Source organism: Gymnoscopelus braueri, assembly GCF_963280865.1.
Source record: "Gymnoscopelus braueri genome assembly, chromosome: 11".
Classification (NCBI taxonomy): Eukaryota; Metazoa; Chordata; class Actinopteri; order Myctophiformes; family Myctophidae; genus Gymnoscopelus; species Gymnoscopelus braueri.
Window position 1 is genome coordinate 15,173,052 of NC_137613.1, and position 18,238 is coordinate 15,191,289.

The 18,238-nt window shown below is 42.7% G+C and overlaps 1 protein-coding gene across 1 annotated transcript; it reads right to left on the bottom strand.

Annotated features, from left to right (window-relative positions):
* Window positions 1-1,886: 1,886 nt before the first annotated feature.
* LOC308094825 (protein transport protein Sec24B-like) lies at window positions 1,887-5,024 on the bottom strand (the record flags this gene model as incomplete). The annotated part of the gene is made up of 1 exon (XM_080441652.1): window positions 1,887-5,024. The coding sequence occupies one exon, from the start codon at window positions 5,022-5,024 to the stop codon at window positions 1,887-1,889; it is 3,138 nt and encodes a 1,045-aa protein (XP_080297778.1).
* Window positions 5,025-18,238: the final 13,214 nt, after the last annotated feature.

The window sequence follows — 18,238 nt, forward strand, 5'->3', positions numbered from 1 at the left end:
TATATATATATATATATATATATATATATATATATATATATATATATATATATATATATATATATATATTATGCTCTATTACTAAGTCATTAATACAATGTTCGATGAATTGAGTATAAAAGACCCCAATGGAAACAAGCCATAGGCTTTCTTGGCAGACCTTGTATTGAACTGTACTTTCTTCAGCTTTTTCTTTTGCAAACTGCTAATAAAGTAATCAATCAATCAATCAATCAATCAATCAATGTTTTATTTCATGGACTGACTGTATTCTAATGCTGTTGTTAGTGTTGTATATGCTACACTGTACCAGAGTTACATTCTGTACCATTTTGGTGTGTGTGTGTGTGTGTGTGTGTGTGTGTGTGTGTGTGTGTGTGTGTGTGTGTGTGTGTGTGTGTGTGTGTGTGTGTGTGTGTGTGTGTGTGTGTGTGTGTGTGTGTGTGTGTGTGTGTGTGTGTGTGAACAATGACATCATTGTAAAGGGAAATAAACAGGTGTTCCAGTTATAAGGCAGTGGGGTCCCCAGATGATTATCTTAATGTGCAGCATTGTTTGCTCACTCAATAGTAAACAAACCAACATACAGTATAAGTGTATACAGGGTATCTGCACATTTCTAAAGTTACAATTTCATGACTTTTAAAACCTTTATAATACAAAATTGGCCAAATTGTCAAATATTATCTTAGAAAGAGGCAAACATTGTGAAAACTGCCAATCTGCAAGCTCACAAAGCCTCACACTGTGAGTCATTGTGAGCTTGTAGATTTTCAGCCCCATATATGATTATTTTGGGGGGTTGCAGGTACCCTTGATATAAGATACAATTCTACTTGTAAATAGGGATGGGGATTGAGAACCGGTTCTATTACGGAACCGGTTTACGAAGTAGGCCTAATTGAGACCCAAAATTCAATGAGGCTTTTGGCTTGAATCGCTTATCAAGTCTATATATATTTCTTTGAATATACATATATTTGAGGAACAAAATATTTTGAAATGGGGGTCCGTGGCCAAATACATATAATTCTGGGGGTCCTTGACATGAAAAAGTTTGAGAACCACTGATATAGCAACATACGTTCTTCGGAAAATTGTAAGTATTTAGGAGACATTTTTTTTCGGTTTTAATGGGTTAATTCTTTGCCACTGCATAACGAAAATGTGTGCTGTAACACAACACATTTTGTACTGGGATTGAATGGACGCATGTTCATGCATCCAGGTTGCTTAAGTATTCATCTAACTATAAATTACGTAACTCTCTGCAAGTGTCTGTCCTTCGGCTGTGTCGAATACTGGCTGACCGATCGACCTCAAACATGGCAAGTTGGTCAGATAGGGGATAAGAATAATGATAAATAATACCTAAAAAACAAGTTCTTGAAAAAAGGTTAATCTTCCAATCGGTGTGAAAGGTAGCCTAAAAACCGTGCCCCATTTGAAACATTTCATCATAGTTTTGTTGTGTTATATTTTGAACTTAGGCAACTTTTGATGATGGGGCTCGCCCACCACATGGCCCATTTTGGTTCATTTGGGTGGTAATAAAACACCTAAATACAGTCGAGTATATACGCACTGTCGCACACAGATCAAATAATTTAAAAAAAAACACTTGCACACTGTCTTAACTTGCCCCATAAAGAAAGTATTTCTTAATAGCAGTGTTTTTGGTCAAGGACCTTCAGAATGTAAAATGAAACAGACTGTCTAGCGAGGCTAGACATCTGCTGACAAAATGTATTTAGGTGGGGAAATAGGCAGTTGTCACTTGGCCTCATGGCTTTTTACCCATTCTATCTGTCCAGAACATTCTCTCACTCACTCTATAATCACAGACACCAAAGTGGCTTTCTTTAATTTGATAGGGTTGTGTCCTCCTATTTAAATATTTGCTTCTCTATTTGCTGGAGGAACTCGAGGTAGGAGAAGGCTGCCTCCGACCGGTCCTCCACCAGCTGTTGGAAGAACATAGTCTTGGCTGAAGCACCGTCCTTGATGACGTAGAATGTGGAGCTGAACGGTCTGTGGCCCTGCAGCCAGCTGAGGAATGCACGCACTCTCGCAGACAGAGAGGTGTATAACTCAGGAATGTGGGTCATGGTAGGGGGTATAGAAGCATAGTCGGGGCACCCAAGCACGTCTCTTATGAACATCTCATTACAGCATTTACCAATCCACAGGTAAAAGACATTTCCACAGTCCATGAGGAAGGCTCCGTCTCGGCTCAGCCACTCCGCTGACAGGCGCAGCAGGTGGGGCTGAGGAACCACCGTGTCATTCAGATGGAGCGCCCCCTGGTCAGACATGTTGTCCAGGCGGTACAGGTCAGGGTGAACCGTACGCATCATCTGCTGCAGTGGCTGGGTCTTGAACTCACACATGGCGAAGACTCTCTCGTCCAGCCGTGTGCCGGGGCCCATTCGAAGGGCTTTCTGTTTGAGGAGAGCGAGGACATAGAGGGGGAAGAGACGGAGGGATGCGGGGGCGACGAGTGCTGACTGCTGCGTGTTGGAACTGAAGCCCTTATAGGCGTCCAGGAAGTCCACCACTGCATTCACCAGGGTGTCCCGCGCATCCAACAGACTAGATGACACTGACCGGTCGACGGCCATGTTGGCCAGTAGACAGGTGATGGCTTGGACGTCTGCTCCAGCATACACATCACTCAGCTGGCTCACCACTGGCAGACACAGCGTGTGGACACGAATACGCTTTGTCCCTTCACTAGATGTATAGAGCAGTGCAGCCTGGAAGCAGGCCAGTGAGTAGTCTGCCAGGCTATCCTCAATTGATAGCTGGACAGCGAAGGCGGAGTCTGGGTTCACATTGGCAAGGGACAACCGGTCAGTGGAACGCACAAAGAAGTTCCCGTGGAACGTATCGATGGATAAACCTTTAGTGCAACGTATCCTTATACCGGCTTCAAAGCCGATCTTCCTGGTGAGGTAGTGCTCCACATCCTTCTGGAACTTCTCCAGCTGGGCCGGATTCTGGACATGGTGGAAGGATGGGTAGTAGAAAATACTGCCGGCTGAGTACTTGGACACACATGCCAGGGAGGCCAGGTCAGCATACTGGGAGCTGAGCAGGAAGAGGTCCACTCCTATCTGTTGACTCGAGCAATCCAGAGCCAACTTCTTATAGAAGTCTGTGGCTGGACCCAGGTGCTGAACACTGTTAGTGCTGGACCCCTGTTCTCTGGACTGCAGCAGGCCGGCCCCAAGTGTTGGCAGCTGGGTCTGGAACACAGAGACTCGCCCCCCGGTGGGGTACATGAGTTTGTAGGCTGCCTGCAACGAGGGTCCGAGAGCACTGTGGGTCTCCCTGTTGTGACTGAACGTGGATGGGAGGGATTTCAACAGGTCTTTCACCAGCTCTTTGCTTTCCTTCAGATTGACCATTAGGCTGTCATGCGATGGAATTAACACATCCTCGATGTCTGAGACCACCAGCATCTGTGGCCGTGACAGGCCTTCCTGGAGGTTGTAGAAGTGGATGGTACTGTCGAACGTAATGAATCCTACCCTGGTCCGTGTATCCCCAGGCAACTTATCTAGGTTTTCCAGTAACGATTCACAGAAATACTTCAGATAACCAACCTCCACAGCGTTGTAGGACACGTCGAGCACAAACAGGTAGACTGCTGGCTGAGGGGGCCTCGACACATAGTCTGAGGAGGCGATAAACTCCACAGTAGAGTTCTGCACCTCGGGTCTCTTGCGCAGCTCGCCGTACTCATGTACAACCTCATCTGGAACACAGTTTATACGGCAGCAGAGGTTACACTTCCACCTGCGCTCGTCCAGGAAGGAGACAAAGGGATTGAGGTAAATTTTGCATGAGAGACAGCGAACTATGATGTTTGAGGTGATCATCGGTACCTGCTGGATGTCTCTGAAGGGGTGGAGGAGGAGCCCCAGGGGAAGCCTGGCCTTGCTGAGCAGTGCCTGGTTCTGGGGAACACTGGTCAGGGTGCACCTGAACGTCTGTGGGCTGCAGTTGGCCGCCTTGAGCTCAGGGCGGAGGTTGGGTTCAGGAGCCTCCAGGGGCCTGGGGGGCAGCAGGTTCCTCTCCTGCAGCAGGTTTACTGGCCTCAAGCCATTTGACACAGTGGACTGGGACAGATGAGGGAATGGCTGGGAACACTGCTGGTAGCTGGACTGGCCATAGCCTCCATGGGAAGGGGATGAGTCAACGTGGGAGACCGGATGCTGCTGATAGGTCAGCTGCATATTCTGGCAACCATAGTTACTGTAGGGTGGGGCCTGCCTTGCCATGTAATTGGAGGGAGGCATGGAGTCTGGGTAGCTGCCTCGTTGTAAAGAATCGTAGCTGTTGGGCATCGGAGAGGCACTAGTTGTGGAGGAGGAAGTATCACCAGTTTCATCAGAGCTGTGTGATGGTGCTGCTGCTGCCTGGGCAGAGGGGCTGGTGGAAATGCCTGTGCTAGCTCCAATATTAGCAACATGGAGGGGGGTGTTTATTAGGTTGGGTATGGTGCTAGCAACAGCGGTCTTGGAAGCCTGCAAAGTCCCGTACTGGCTACTACCCTGAGCTGATGGGTAGGAAACAATGGGGTAGACAGGAGCACCAGGACAACTTTGTGGGGCTGGAACCAAACTCAGCTGCTGCTGCTGTGGATGCTGTGTTTGGGGAGCGTGGTATTGTTTCTGTCCATAGTAAGGAGTGCCATTTGGGTACGGCTGCTGGAATGACTGTGGGTTACCTTGAGCCTTTTCTGTTGGTGTTGGTGGTGATGTTGATGGTGGAGGAGCAGAAATAGGGAAGGTGGCTGTGATGGTACCATACGGATCGGTGGTGGGTGTGGCAAAGCTTAGGGGTTCCCCAGAGGGTGCTATATTGGAGGCAACTTGGTGCTGAGGGAGGTGATGTTGGTTAGCAATGTAGACATTGTTTGTGAAAGGCTCTTTGTTGGGGGCAGGGGTACAGGGCGCAGGAAAGGGGGATTGGCTTTTCTGCGGTGGTGCTCTATTGAAGCCTGTAGGTGGATACATGGATGAGTATTCTCTTTAACTGAGAGAGGTGCACCGGTTTGTAGCACCCGGTGGTGATATGTCGAGGATTGCCCCGTACCTTATAGCCACAGATGCACCTTTGCATTAAGACACATCAGAGGCTGATGTTGAATTGCCAATGACGAGTTATATATGTTTTATTGAAGGAAACCCCAACTACAGGAAGCTCTCCCCTTGGGTCACAGTTGGCTTAAGCTCATTCAGATGTTGAGGAGCTTCAGTGCCTGGTTCATGAAGGAATGTGTCTATCTCTGCTGTAACAGGACTGCCAGGCCCCTCTGTCTCTGTCTTGCTAATGATCCTCACACCCTGTGTAGGCAGCTTTCAGGCCTTGAATCTTGTATTATCAAATATATGACATCAGGCGTACCCAAATATGGAGTTCCACAGGCTTCAGACTAGCCTCCAAGTGAGTGCAAGAGAACTGGAAAATACAGATCCGTCGTTAAGTAATTGTATCTATGATGACTATGTCATATATTCTTTAATAGTAGGTACACCTCTCGCCTTATGCAAAACTTGAACACACTGAATGACGCAAGGTGAAGCTGTATTAACCCCAGCAATGCTGGCCATAAGTGAGTGAGTGAGCGAGCGAGCTATTTGGTGAGTGAGTGGGTGGGTGTGTCACCTGCGTATATTGCAGAGGACCCGAGGGAGTGATGCGTTGGGGAAGTCTGTCTGATCAGCGGATCGTTAAATATCGTTAAATACGCAAATTCCTTTATATGGAGTACCCTGTCATCAATATGACTTGCTTGGACTCCATTTGGGCATGCCTGACACGGAACTCCATACAGTATATGGGGATAAACCGGACACAGATAGTTTACTGTAAAGTTGAATTTGTCTGTGCCTTTGCCTGGATTATGCCCAAATATGGAACGCATCCATATATGGATATGGATATCCCCAAGGTCAGCGCAAATCAGTGTTTCTGTTTGTGAGTGACGTCAGACCAGAGCCCATTTCATAATTATTTGGAACAGCAATGTTTTCACAAACAAAATGCTCATGTTGAAGGAATGAAAGGCGCATTCTGGTCAGACTTAAATGCATGATTTAATACATGCATTTCCTTATGGGAAATGTAGACTTATTGATATGTTTGTAACATCACAATTTAACACTTAATTAAATAAATACATTCCAAAACAGCAAAAAGATCCCATCTACAAGCTCACAACACATCTTATCGAGACATGTTGTGAGCTTGTATATCAGCCATTTTTGTTGTTATATTTGGTGTACAATATAGGGCTTAATTTGATAAGAAAATGTCTCCTCTTCTGTTTTCTTTTCCTCTCCGCCAGGCCAGAGACAGTTTTCGCCCCTGTCTGTCCGTCCGTCTGTTCGTCCGTCCGTCCGTCCGTCCGTGAGTGAACAGCTAATCTCCTGCACCGTTGGACTGATCGGTGTGAGTATCATGTCAGTGTCATAGTCAGTATAATGTCAGTGTCATGGTCAGTATCATGTCAGTGTCATGGTCAATATCATGTCAGTGTCATGGTCAGTATAATGTCAGTATGAACACATTTTTAAGTCTAATCTGTACAAAAGTATAGATTACTTGTTGTTTTAGATTAAATAATTACAATCAATGAAAAGGTTAGTTTTTGCTCTCCTGTAAAATCCTGAAAATGTCACACAAGTTATGCCCTTTGCATCCTCAATATGGCCCCTTTTGAAAAAGGTTTGGACACATCTGTGGTACACAGTGGTGGAAAAAGTACTCACATTTTCTACTTAAAGAGGTGGTGCCATGGTTTTGCACTTTTTCTGTTTTTCATGTGTCTATGAGGTTGATAGAACTTCATTAAGCCCCCTGGTGGTGTCTTTATGGTGTTTTATGTCTTTTCTGACTATTTTGAGTTTCTACCTGGAGGCTGAAACCTTGAGGGTCAAACGTGCCAATAGAAAAACAGTCCTTTAGTGACATAGTAAAAATATACCCTCCCCCTCATTATCATAACACAACAGGTGTGGGCATGAGGAGGAGGATGGACTAGGACAGGTGGGTGGTGCTAAGGTGGTGGAGGAGGTGCTAAGGTGAGAACCAGGTATACTTAATGAACTGGAGGCGTGTCCACATAAAACATAATTTTAACAATTTCTGTACACTTCCTCCTAGTATAACCATAATACCTGATGATTATGTTTAAGGGGGGGGGGGGATCACTGAAAATCACGGCACCCCGTCTTTAAGTAAAAGTATGAATACTGTGTATGAATGTAGAAGTATCTGTTTCAAGTAAGAGTCCGGAATTCAAAATGTACTTGAGTAAAAGTACAAAAGTTTTGGTATCAAAATGTACTTAAAGTACCAAAAGTAGAACGTACTCCTTATGCAAAATGTCCCATTTCACAAGTTTTCAAATGTATGAAATGTATAAAAATCCTTTGAAAACTTTGTTGCATCGCGACGCATTGTGAGCATTTAGATCGGCTATTTTTAAATGGCCGAAATGTATGTTTTGTAATAATAATCAAAATCTACAAGGTAACTAGAAACTAGTTTTCAAATAATTGTAGAGGAGTAAAAGCACAATATTTGCCTCTCAGTGGAGTAGAAGTAAAAGTACGGAAAACTGGAAATACTCCAGTAGCAGTTGTCATTTTTGGGCGGTGTAGCCGCCCCTATAAGTGGGGTTGGGACACCTCATTAGTACACCCTTCGCTGTACTGTGATTGGCTCATAATTAGTACACCCCTAGCATTAGTACACCCCTAGCTGTACTGTGATTGGCTGACTCTATTGGCTGACTCTATTCAGCACTGTGATTGGCTAGCGAGACACATGATGAAATCAATAACCTATAAATAGGACTATGCACTTAAAAAAAACACTTTTTTTAAAAGTGAGCTTCCATCACTGTGATGACCACTGTGATGACCACACCGCCCACTTCACACTGGGTGTGATTTTTTTATTTCTTTATTTGTTTATATCCAGGACAGAGCACATTAATGAACATTTCAATCAATACACATGATTTAATGTAAATATGCCGGAGTTGGCTAGAAGCTAATTTCCATCCGTAGTCCCACATACAAATACACCACAGTGACATGACAAATAGAGAAAAACAACTACAACTACCTACAAATTAATAATAAAAATACCTTACCTAATTTAAGCCTGACAATCTAAAAACCTATTGTATAGTCTAATACCTAGCCAATAGAAAATCAAAACCTATTTTGAATTAAAAAGCGTACACATGTACACAATGTACCAATGGTCACATGTTTGAGACATTTTAAACATTTAGTTGTGGTTTAAAAGTAGTGCCAATGTCAGTTTTGGATCCAATATGACCCCTAGGTATTTGATTCTAATTCTAATTCTTAGTATTAGTACTAGTAGCCTACTTGAGTAAATGTGCTTTGTTTTAGAACCCTGATGATGTGACAATATTGCTTAATTATTTTCCACAAAGACCCTCTAATTAAATAGTATGGTACAGTAATGTAACTGCAACTGTAAATGCATGGTTCAAGGCTAAGGTTCAATAAGACAGGTGTTTTATTATTACATGCTCTTAGAATGCAGCGGTAGCAACATTGCAGATTGAAGCAACATTTAAATTATTGTCACTTGACAGGCAGTTATTTCCTCTTAGAGTGGCTCCTGTCGAGGTGATTTGAAACATGTAATGTTATTCATTTGAACTCCAAATTTTACAAATCATATATAAATAGTCCTCTCTCCTCCAACGGACTCCTTCAACAGCTGCTGAATGTTGATCTTTAGCACCTAAGAGTTCCTGCTATTAATGTTTCCTGCTATCAGTGTCATGTGACTGCGTGTGTTGTTCTCAGAGACAGAAGGTGTTGAAATTAGTTAAACATATGGTTTAAGGGTTAAGGCCATGTGAGAAGCCTTTGGTGTGGGGCTCAGTATATAAGCTGCGGTCAGAACTGACATTAGGCACTAGGACAGACAGGATGTTCCATTGCATTGCATTGTATATTACATGTAAGTCTCTCTCTTGTTGCAACAATACAAATCATTCATGCTTTAAGACAATATTTTGTGTATCCTTGTTCTGAGTCTTTGTCCCCGAGGTTGTGCCACAGATTTCCACGACATTTTGGTGCATTGGCCGGTCTGTGCAGCGGAGGCCTGGCAAAGCAAGGTGAGTGTGATTGGAAAACACAATTAATTCTCCGTTTAGCTTTCTGGAGATTGCTTTGCCAGAGCTCCGTGCCACAGTGTATTTAATGTGGATCTGTTGCCATATAATTTCGGGAGCATTGCGCTTTTTTTCATTGACACCGGTGTAATGGTTGATTGGGGAGACAAGGGGGTCTTCTACGCATTAGTTAAGGCTTTCACAGACAGAAGTGTATTCTAAATATGGCTTCTTAATTGACAGAGAGGTTTTTAATCGGCTGCTGGTCAAATGAAGAGAATAGAAGATTATGTAATAATTTGGCTGAATCTCATGTGAAATGGCAAGTGAAAAAAGGGGAATAGTTTCTCGTCTTATTGCGCATAAAAGAAGGGGGACCTGTGTCCTGCCTATAGGGTCCTATTCCCATTCACCCTGGAGTACAGTCTTAACCAAATGGACCCGTGGGAGGAACTGGAAAGACTGGATAATTCTGAATGAGGACTACACCGGACACACGTCGTAGGCCATATAGTGCGGTCGCCCTACGTCTGAAGGGGGGCCATGATGGGACTTTTTACATGATGTTTGAGTTCTTAAACGAATTAAAGGGCGGAGTGTCGATTTGAAATATGTAATGTTATTCGTTTGAGAGAACGTCAAATTCTACAAATCATATATAAATAGTCCTCTCTCCTCCAACCACGGACTCCTCCAAACAGCTGTTGAATGTTGACAGTGCAGTGATGTACTGTAAATGCATGGTTCAAGGCTAAGGTTCAATAAGATAAGGTGTTTTATTATTACATGCATTTAGAATGAGCGGTAGCAACATTGCAGATTGATTGAACATTAAAATTATTGTTACTTGGAGCATGATTTTTGCTCTACTCAGTGAAATGACATTTCTTTTTCTTTATGCATTATTTTATTTTGGAGAAACTTAGACCATCCACAACTGTTGGTATGTGTGTGTGATAAAGTTGTGGAGTCTCCCGTCGATCCGACGGTTGAGTTGACAGGCAGTTATTTCCTCTTGGCGTGGCTCCTCATGTGGGAGCGTAGCCCTATCCTTGGAGCACACATTCTTCCACAGATACTGCAGGGAATTTTGTAGGCTGTGTTGAGGTGAGAGGTCCACCTTTCCTGCGGTCTCTCTTGTCTCGGATTGATGACTCTCTTGCCTGTTTCGAAGGTCTCGATGCCTTGGGTAACCTGGTGCCTCCATGCCTTTCCCTGTCGGCACCTTCATCCTCCCAGTTTGCTGCTTCAATGTTGCAGCTCCTGAGGTTGGCCTTCAGTGTGTCTCTAAAGCGGAGAAGGGGTCTTCCCAGGCCACGCTGTCCCTCCTTCAGCTGCCCGTAGGGGGCATTCAGACAACATGACCTGCCCACCGGAGTTGGGCCTTGATGATCAGGCTTAAATAGCCGAAGTATACAGTATGTTTGAGTGGCCTTCTCTCTCCTCTCCTCCAGAGTAGGGAAGGAATCTGTTTGTATCCCAATAAAGTGGGGCCGCACATTCTCTGCTGACTTTGCAGATCGGGGATCAAGTGTTTTGGGAGTCCTGCCCAAATAGGTGAAGCATATTCCAGGACTGGTCATCAACACATAGGGGAGGTGTGCTTGTTTGGCCACACTTTAAATAATGAACCCATGGCTGAGCCTTGATCTTCAGCATAAACTGAACTTACCATTCCAGGTCACCCTCTCTACTGCCTGGTTGTTCAGAGATATTTGTCTGTTTTGAGGGCCCCTGTCTGTTGTTTTTTACAGCATTGGCTGCAAAATTATCAGTGGTCATTTGAGGAGGCTTGTGCTTTAATTCCAAAAGTATTTCAAGCTTAACTAGCCTACTACAGAAGAGGATCAGCTAATTGACATGTCCACACACTCATGTATGAAACACAGTTACTTGTGAAGTTCTGGATGAGTTGAATGACCAGAGTTTACAGTAAGGGACGGTTTGTTGTTTAAATTGAAGGGTTGCATCATGACCTCCCTGTGACAGAAATACCCTTTCATTGGCCCTCCCAAAGTGATATATATATATATATATATATATATATATATATATATACATATATATATATATATATATATATATATATATATATATATATATATATATATATATATATATATATATATATATATATATATATATATATATATATATATATATATATATATATATATATTTATGTTTTATTATGATATACTATTTAATAAATAATACCCTCTGTTTTGCGGTTTTCAATTTTTTATTTTCATCAGAAAATAGCCGCCGCTGCTGTGCCCTATGTCACGGGGCAACCCGTGCCCTGTAGACAGTAATGACTAATGAGGAACTTTGTGTGCAGGCAGACACAATGCCCAGCTGCGTTTAATAGCATTCACCACCTGTGATAGTGCAAGTGTGTAGTAGTGTCGTGTTGCATGTTTCCTTTCGTCTCAAGTCACACAAGGACAAGGACACTGTGTGGGGAAGTTGAATTGTTTGTGGGTCACCTGACTTAGCCTTGTGTGGCCAGACAAGTATAGGCTACTGTATTTTAATGCCAACACCTTTGTACTATTACTCAAGTAAAATTTGTAATATAGGGCTTTTACTTGTAACAGTATTCCTACATTGTGGTATGGCTAACTCTGAGTTAGCTATTTTATACACAGAACTCCATAAATGGGTATAAAAACAGACACAGATAGTTTACTGTAAAGTTCAATTTGTCTGTGGCTTTGCCTGTTTGCCTGGATTATGTCCAAATATGGAACGCATCCATATATGGATATCCCCAAGATCAGCGCAAATCAGTTTCTGTTTGTGTGTGACGTCAGACCAGAGCCCATTTCATGATGATTTGGAACAGCGATGTTTTCACAAACAAAATGCTCATGTTGAAGGAATGAAAGGCACATTCTGGTCAGACAGACTTAAATGCAAGATTTAATACATGCATTTCCTTATGGGAAATGTAGACCTATTGATATGTTTGTAATATCACAATTTAACACTTAAATTAAATAAATACATTATAAAACAGCAAAAATGACACATCTACAAGCTCACAACACATGTGACATGTTGTGAGCTTGTATATCAGCCATTTTTATGTTATATTTGGTGTACAATATAGGGCTTAATTTGTTAAGAAAGTGTCTCCTCTTCTGTTTTCTTTTCCTCTCCGCCAGGCTGGAGACTATGTTTTCGCCCCTGTCTTTCCGTCCGTCCGTCCTTCCGCGTGTCAGTGAACAGCTAATCTCTGGCACCGTTGGACCGATCGGTGTGAGAATCATGTCAGTATCAAGGTCAGTATCATGTCAGTGTCATGGTCAGTATAATGTCAGTGTCACGGTCAGTATCATGTCAGTGTCATGGTCAGTCTCATGTCAGTATTATGGTCAGTATAATGTCAGTGTCATGGTCATTATCATGTCAGTGTCATGGTCAGTCTCATGTCAGTATAATGTCAGTGTCATGATCAGTATCATGTCAGTGTCATGGTCAGTCTCATGTCAGTATTATGGTCAGTATAATGTCAGTGTCATGGTCAGTATCATGTCAGTGTCATGGTCAGTCTCATGTCAGTATCATGGTCAGTATAATGTCAGGGTAGGAGCCATTATGATGGTGGCATATTATTATTTGTTTGTAGTATTATTATTGGACACCTGGTGGCAGGCTTTAGATTGACAGCACTGGGTGTGTATTTAGAGGGTCCACAGGTGCAGTGATGAGCTAGGACACAGGTAGTGAGGAGCCACACCATTCTTACCAGAAGCCAGAGACAGACAGAAATACAGAAGAACAGAGAATCACTACAGAACCCACACTGGAATGACGAATGGTATGTTCATCATTACAACTGCAACTTCATTCAATAAATACACCTAAAACTGGAATTACGACTGGACATCCATCTTGTTTGTTTCTGTGTCTACTGCATAGGATCACTCCCATACCATACCTGTGAAGTATGAGCAAAGCAAAACAGAAGATTTTGCCACTACAGTCAGTGTAGTGTCAAAAGTCCAATACTTTTAGGAACTACTGGTTGCTGACAGCTCGGGTTGTCCAAACCGTCCGTAAAGTTCATAACAAAAAGATGTATTCTTAGTAGCTTTCGTGCGCCAATCACTCCAGCATACAAATAGTGAATACAATTAAACATAAACAGTTAAACGTGCGGTGGCTAAACCAACAGCCCTCCTAAACACAGTCAAAAAACAGTTTGCCTCCCATCAGCAACACCTGCCCTTGATTTCAGACCTGGTTAAATATCTTGGCAAACATGGCCTTGACCACGCCCTGCGGTGACGTCATCAAATAGAAAACATGGCTCAAATAGCTCTTACAGTCAGTATGACCCCCCCCCCTTTTTTTTGGGCGGTGAAACCGCCCCTATATGTGAGGTTTGGATATTTGCACACCAAATCCTGCGCTGTGATTGGCCACCAGTGTACCCCCCTAACCCTGCACCGTGATTGGCCAATCACAGTCTATTCAGGACTGTGATTGGCTAGGGAAACATGACACATGTGCATAGCCCTATAAATAGGACTATGCACTTAAAAAAAACACATTTATGGTTTTTTTAAAAAAAAAACACATTTATGTTTAAAAAAAAAAAAAACACATTTATGGTTTTTTTTAAGTGAATATTTTTTTTAACCTTTGCACATCGGAATATGACTTTCATAAAGAGTGTTTCAATAAATGTATTTATTTTTTGTACATGATTGGTTGACTCCATTCAGTATTGTGATTAGCTAGCAAGACACCGCCCACTTCACACTGGGTGTGATTTTTCTTCTCTTGTACATATTTTTCACTCTTCATACCAGTAACCTGTAAGCTGATTGTATGACGTTCTGTATAGAAGTGTGTGTATATCTGTCTGTCACGTATATGTCATCATGATTTGTGTGCATAGGGATCTCATCTTAAACAAGCTCAGTGCTTAATGAGTCTTCCAGTTTAGTAGACCTTGTATTGTGAATTTGTACTTCCATGTACTGTTGTTCTCATGTCTTACTAAATAAAGTACATCTTACTAAATAAAGTACATCAATAAATCAATCAACCACATATTGAAGTCTAATCTGTACAAAACTGTAGATTGCTTAAATATGTTGTTTTAGATTAAATCATTACAATCAATTAAAAAGTTAGTTTTTGCTGTCCTGTAAAATCCTGAAAACTTCACAAGTTATGCCCTTTGCATCCTCAATATGGCCCCTTTTGAAAAAGGTTTGGACCCCCGAAGACGGCAATAGCAAGACCCACCATCTCCGGTTTTTATCTGTGTGAAGTGGGCGGACGGATGCCTTTTTAGGAGACAGGAAGCAGGTTGGAGTCTATTCATTTCAATGGGAGAGTGAACGTGAACACAGCTTCTGAACCATTCTTTAGCCCCATGGTCACGGAACTAAATATTGGACCAGATCGTCACATAATATTCCCGAACATTTTGAAACTAAAATGGATTTTTTCAGAGAGACAAATGAGGAGAAAATCTACTTTATTATCGATCTTTCTCTGTCCCAGCAACACACTCTCGTGGGATCTAGCACCGGTCAACATAGGACGTTCGCGAGATTTGCCGTCAGACGCCGGCACCCTTAGGAGACTGTCAAAGTCTCCTACAAATCCTACAAAGAGAGATTTGTAGGATTTGTGTACCATGTCGTGTATCATGTCGTGTACCATGTCGCCTCTAGTGGCTCCAATTGGGATGGTGTATCTTCCTAAATTAACCATCTTTGGGACAATGTGGTACAGTAGGAGGAGCTTGGAGGGCCATCAGCTCTGATCTGGACTCTGGAGCACTTGGGCCTGGTGCTCTCAAGGCCTTGAAAGCAGTTGTCATTTTTTATTTCTTTATTTGTTTATATCCGGGACAGTGCACATTAATGAACATTTCAATCAATACACATGATTTCATGTAAATATGCCGGAGTTAGCTAGAAGCTAATTTCCATCCGTAGTCCCACATACAAATACACCACAGTGACAACATGACAAATACAGAAAAACAACTACAACTACCTACAAATTAATAATAAAAAATACCATACCTAATATAAGCCTGACAATCTAAAAAACTATATTCAAATTCAAACCTATTTTGACACATCTAAGATTTAAAAAAACGTACACATGTACACAATGTGTCAATGGTCACATGTTTGAGATATTTTGCCACAGTCAGTTTTGGATCCAATATGACTCCTACAGGTATTTGATTCTAATTCTAATTCTTAATATTAGTACTAGTAGCCTACTTGAGCGAATGTGCTTTGTTTTAGAAACCTGATGATGTGACAATTTTGCTTATCGTTTTCCACAAAGACCCTCTAATTAAATATTATTGTACAGTGATGTACTGTAAATGCATGGTTCAAGGCTATTTTTCAAAAAGATAATGTGTTTTATTATTACATGCACTTAGAATGACACAGTAATAAGGTGTTTTATTGTTACATGCTCTTAGAATGCAGCGGTAGCAACATTGCAGATTGAAGCAACATTAAAAGTATTGTTACTTGGAACATGCATGCTTTACTCGGTGAAATGACATTTATTTTTCTTCATGCATTATTTTATTTTGGAGAAACTTAGACCATCCACAACTGTTGGTATGTGTGTGTGATAAAGTCTGGTGTCTGTGTGGAGTGTGGAGTCTCCCGGCGATCCAACGGATGAGTTGACAGGCAGTTATTTCCTCTAGAGCGATAGAGCGTAGATCTATCCCTGGGGCACACAGTCTTCCACAGATGCTGCAGGGAGTTTTGTCCTGTGTTGAGGTGGGAGGTCCACGTTTCCGGCGGTTTCTCTTGTCTTGGATTGATGCCGCTCTTGCCTGTTTCGAAGGTCTCGATGCCTTGGGTAACCTGGTGCCTCCATGCCTTTCCTTGTCGGCAGCTTTATCCTCCCAGTTTGCTGCATCAATGTTGCAGCTCCTGAGGTTGGCCTTCAGTGTGTCTCTGAAGCAGAGAAGGGGTCTTCCCAGGCCACACTGTCCCTCCTTCAGCTGCCCGTAGGGGGCATTCAGACAACATGACCTGCCCACCGGAGTTGGGCCTTGATGATCAGGCTTAAATAGCCGACGTATACAGTATGTTTCAGTGGCCTTCTCTCTCCTCTCCTCCAGAGTAGGGAAGGAATCTGTTGGTATCCCAATGATGTGACCACACATTCTCTGGTGACTTTGCAGATCGGGGAACAAGTGCTTTGGGAGTCCTGCCCAAATAGGTGAAGCATATTCCAGGACTGGTCTGATGAAGGTCAGGTATATATCTGAGCCATCAACACATAGGGGAGGCGTGCTTGTTTGGCCACACTTTAAATAATGAACCCATGGCTGAGCCTTGACCTTCAGCATAAACTGAACTTACCATTTCAGGTCACCCTCTCTACTGCCTGGTTGTTCAGAGATATTTGTCTGTTTGTTGCTTTTTACAGCATTGGCTGCAAAATTATCAGTGTTCATTTGAGGAGGCTTGTGCTTTAATTCCAAAAGTATTTCAAGCTTAACTAGCCTACTACAGAAGAGGATCAGCTAATTGACATGTCCACACACTCTGTCAAGAGGCACATCATGTATGAAACACAGTTACTTGTGAAGTTATGGATGAGTTGAATGACCACAGTTTACAGTAAGCGACGGTTCGTTGTTTAAATTGAAGGGTTGCTGAAAGTCATGACCCTCCCTTTGACAGAAATACCCTTTCTTTGGCCCTCCCCAAGTGATAATCGCTTTTTGGGGGGGAATATTTAATTATGATATACTATATTTAATAAATACCCTTTGTTTTGCGGCTTTCACATTTATATTTTGATCAGAAAATGGCTACAACTGCTATGCCCCATGTCCCGGGGCAACCCGTGCCCTGTAGACAGCAATGACTGATGAGTCGTGCAGACACAATGCCCAGCTGCGTCCAATAGCATTCCCCATCTGTGAAAGTGCAAGTGTGTTGTAGTGTCGTGTTGCATGTTTCCTTTCATGTGTGTATCTGAAGATAGTCTCAAGTCACACAAGGACAAGGACACTGTGTGGGGAAGTTGAATTGTTTGTGGGTCACCTGACTTAGCCTTGTGTAGCCAGACAAAAGTATACTGTATTTTAATCCCAATACTTTTGTACTATTACACTTTGAATATAGGGCTTTTACTTGTAACAGTATTTCTACCTTGTGGTATTGCTACATTAACTCTGAGTAGCCTACATCTCTGCTTGATTGTGTAAATAAATCCCACATATGTGTACAGTATGTTCCATTATATGTTTACCCTGATGGATATACTTATCCAAACCTTCAAAACCGCTCTCAAAACCCACCTCTTCAATATGTCTTTCGCCAGCAAACTGCAACCCCCCCCTCACCTCAGTGAACAGTTAAGCCCCATTTTTAAAAAAATAGCAGAAATAGCCAATTTAGGGAGGGGGGGGGGGGGGGATATTGACACCAGATTGAAAGTGGTTAATGAATGTTTGGTTGCAGACATGTGTCATGTCTGTGTCAGCTGTGTAGATGGATCCGATCTGCAAAAAAAACCTTAAGTGGAGCAAATATACATAGAAGTGAATTTGAGGTTAATCATCATCATCATGGTAAATGGTGCATTTATATAGCACTTTTATCTATAGCGCTTTACATGGTTTTACATTGACCGTGCATTACATTCACACGCCGATGGCGGAGGAAACCATGCAAGGTACCAAACTGCTCATCGGGAGCAATTAGGGGAGTAATTAGGGGTTCAGCGTCTTGCTCAAGGACACTTCAACACTAACTCTGGGGGACCCCGGGATCGAACTGGGAACCTCACGGTCACAGTTCCCATCCGGCCGCTCTACCGGACCACTCTACCGGACCACTCTACCCCTGACCCACTGCCAGGGTCATAACCTTTATTTAAACTCGGAGTTGAGGGGCAGGCCCTCATTTTCAATGTAGCCGAGGTAACAATACAGAACACAATACTCAACAGGCAGTCATTCATCAAACATAATCTGAATAGTAAGATCACATTTAACATTTAATTCTACGTCAATGAAGAAACCCAACACCC